Genomic DNA, 3,436 nt, shown 5'->3' with positions numbered 1-3,436 from the left:
CAGTGGGTTCTCCAGGGTGCAAGGCAAAGATCCCATCTGCCAATCATGTCTGAACTCCACTTCGGAAGCTTGGGCAAGTACTGTGGGGCTCTGGAAGGCAGAAGTGTGCAAATCATGGCTCTTCATGTGGCCCTAAGCGTCTAGCTGCTAAGCCCTGCTTCCTGATGTTCTTCACAACAGAAATCCAGCATCAGAAATCAGACACTGGCTGGCTGCTTTAGCGCTGCGTTGGCACCAGGTGCGTTGCATGCCAGGCTCTAGAAATAACCCCTCCTATTTTTAACACCCTTGCTTCATCAGAAGGTTTCTAGTTTCTCCCGAAAACAATCTCAGGGCCTAGAGAAACCCTGTCTGAGTTGGAATTCAGAGCCTCTAAGCCACGTGTGTTGCCCTCTTGTCCCCACAAAAGTCCTCAGCGTACCCGGGTGACCTGCCTTCCCTTCTCATTCGGCGTCAGGGGGCCCCTGATGTGACCAGGAATCTGAGCAATTTCTATGCAAGGCGCGAGGAAAACGTGAGTTTTCTGAGAGCTTTTTATTTCAAGCCACAGACAGATTCTACTCAGTTAAAAATGCTTCCCAGGGCTCCTGGAAGCCAAGGAGGGGACGCTGCGCTCACCAGAGAGGGTGTGTTTTATCACTGAGAAAGGGAGGGGCTGGCTATTTACACGGAACACCAAGAACTGGCAAACACAGGTTGTCCCTGCAATGTTCATAAAGGACGACTGGAGACAGCTTATCAGAGGCTGGTACAGTGGGGACACCTCTGAGCTCCAGGGGAAGTGGGGCCCTTGCAAACACCTGTCCACCTGCTGGCCCTGCCTTTCCCAACTGTGGCCAGATTGAGACTGACATCCTCTTGCTCTATTCCCAGGGGAGCCTGTGGCAGCCCAGAGGAGCTCAGAGAGAGGAGGCAGCCTGCGACTGTGGCAGGGGGCAGATGGGAGCAGGGTGGAGCTAAAATTGCTCCCGCCTCCCCTCTGGAAGGTTCCGGGCTGAGACCTGGTTTCCTGGAGAAGAAGCCTGAGGGTTGCTAGGGCCACAGGAGGGCTAGTGCTCAGGCTCAGCATCCATGCAGGACTCCCATGGGTTCCGGGGCATTCGAGGCAGGGAGAACAGCAGGAGGGCAAGACCACCAAGGAAGAGGAGGACGAAGGCAGCACAGGCACAGGCGAAGGACCAGGAGTAATAGTACTCGATCCAGACGGTGTCCTCACTGTCAATCATGCGCTTCACCGACTGCCGCATGACCTCTACCGAGACCAGGATGCAGAGACCTGGGGGCAGAGCCAGGTACGCTCAGGGACCGACGGGTGCCTGCCGTTACCCCCAGCCCCAGCCTAGCCTGTGTGCATGGAGGAGGCAGTGACCTTGCCTTGGGGGAAAAGCTGCCTCAAGGCAGGTTCTAGCTGGGAGCCTGCAGAGGGATCCATTTGTCCACGCACCACCCTATTCCTGCATCCCTTAGAAGGGCGACCACATGGCCGGGTATGGTGGCTCATGCTTGTAATCCCAGCACTTTGGGAGGCTGAGGCAGGAGGATCGCTTGAGGCCAGGAGTTAGAGACCAGCCTGGGCAACATAGTGATGAGCCCTCTGTCTCTACAAAAAATTAAAATGTAATAAAAACTTAGCCAGGTGTGGTGGTGCACGTCTGTATTCCCAGGTACTCAGGAGGCTGAGGCAGGAGGAACCCTTCAACTCAGGAGTTCGAGGCTGCAGTGAGCTGTGATCGTTCCACTGCACTCCAGCCTGGGCGACAGAGCGAGACCCTCTTCCTCATCCCCCAAGAAAAAGAAAGAAAGGCGACCACGTTTCTTTCCTTCTTCTGTTAATCATTCTCTGGGCCATTTCTTTGGGGCCTTGAGGGTTGAGTCATGGGGAGGAATGGACAGACCACCAAGCTCTGTCTCCCTCCAGCCCACCTGGGGTCGCTGAGGGCCTGGCCAGGTTTGCCCCTGGATGGGGATGGAGCCTGGGAAATGCCCCCCACCCAAATCCCACGGTGGGCATGAGAGTGGAGCGGAGAATCCCCCACGACATGGTCCCCCCAGTTTGGTGCTTGGGCGGAGCCCCCAGTCTACCTGCAAAAGCGTAGAACATGGACGCGGGCCGCAGCAGGTAGTCCCTCTTCTTCCCGAAGGACAGGAGGACACAGAGGCTGCCCAGGATGACGAAGCCAAGGCTGAAGATGGCGATGGCGGCTGCCGAGATGCTGTACTCTGCAAACACAAGGGACACCCGGCATGCAGCCTCAGTCCAGGAGCTCTCATGGTGGCTGGTTAGGGACCACCCCATACACCACAGTTCCCATCTCACACACGAGAAAACCGACAGCCCCAGGGGCCAAGTCCTTCCCTAAGGCCCACACAGAGCCAGGCTGCCATGGGGCTTCTTCTACCCATGTCTTCCCAGAGCATCAGGCTGCAAGGTCCCCACCGGGGGCAGAGGCGAGAGGCAAGTGGCTGGAGGCCTTTCCAGAGCAGAAACTTTCCTCGAGTGACAGGGCAGGAGGCACTGGGGCGGCGGGTGGTCTGCCTGGGGTTAAGGAGCAAAGGACCACAGGGTGGCTTGTCACGCAGCCCGGTGCACGTGAGGCTCTGCCAGTGTGTGTGTCAGTGTGCGTGTCTGTGTGTGGTTAGTGTGTGTGTGTTCATGTATGTGCCACATATGTGAGGATCTGTCAGAATGTGTTAGTCTGCGTATGGTAGTGTGTGCATGTGTATCTGGGTCTATGTCAGTGTGTTGGTGTGTGTGTCACTGTGTGTATGTGTGTCTGCATGTGCTAGTGTGTACATGTATCTGTGCATGTTAGTGTCTGTGTGTGTCATTGCCTGTGTGTCACTGTGTCTTGTCATTGTGTGTCTCATGTGTGTCATTGTGTATGTGTCATTGTGTGTGTCATTGTGTGTCACTGCATGTCGTGTGCGTGTCATTGTACATGTGTGTGTGTCAGTGTGTCTCTGTGTGTCTTGTGTGTGTGTCATTGTGTGTATGTCATTGTACGTGTGTCAGTGTGTGTCTCTGTGTGTGTCTTGTGTCATTGTGTTGTGTCATTGTGTCAGTATGTGTTTCTGTGTGTCTTGTGTGGGTGTCATTGTGTGGGTGTCATTGTACATGTGTGTGTGTCTGTGTGTCTTGTGTGTCATTGTGTGTCATTGTCTTGTGTGTGGCACTGTGTCTTGTGTGTGTCATTGTGTGTCATTGTGTGGTGTGTCATTGTGTGTCATTGTGTGGTGTCGTGTCATTGTGTCATTTTGTCTGTGTGTCATTGTGTGTCATTGTGTGTGTCATTGTATATGTGTCTCAGTGTGTGTTTCTGTGTGTGCATGTGTCTTGTGTGTGTAACTGTGTGTGTAATTGTGTCAGTATGTGTGTCATGTGTGTCATTTTGTGTGTTATTGTACATGTGTGTCAGTGTATCTCTTTGTGTGTGCC

General features: G+C 54.1%; 1 protein-coding gene across 1 annotated transcript in view; it reads right to left on the bottom strand.

The window, feature by feature from the left end:
- Positions 1-519: 519 nt before the first annotated feature.
- The window catches only part of CACNG1 (calcium channel, voltage-dependent, gamma subunit 1), a 16,544-nt gene continuing 13,627 nt past the window's right edge, over positions 520-3,436 (bottom strand). Inside the window, exons 5-7 of the mRNA XM_011999172.1 lie at positions 2,400-2,536; positions 2,083-2,276; positions 520-1,276 (exon numbers count right to left, since the gene is read on the bottom strand). Of these exons, the coding sequence (XP_011854562.1) occupies positions 1,050-1,276; positions 2,083-2,276; positions 2,400-2,536 (558 nt within the window). The 3' untranslated portion in view covers positions 520-1,049. The remainder of the gene's footprint in view (positions 1,277-2,082; positions 2,277-2,399; positions 2,537-3,436) is intronic.

This window comes from Mandrillus leucophaeus, unplaced genomic scaffold, assembly GCF_000951045.1.
Source record: "Mandrillus leucophaeus isolate KB7577 unplaced genomic scaffold, Mleu.le_1.0 Scaffold585, whole genome shotgun sequence".
Classification (NCBI taxonomy): domain Eukaryota; kingdom Metazoa; phylum Chordata; class Mammalia; order Primates; family Cercopithecidae; genus Mandrillus; species Mandrillus leucophaeus.
The sequence above is the reverse complement of the archived record's forward strand: the minus strand, read 5'-3'. Positions and strand labels throughout refer to the sequence as shown.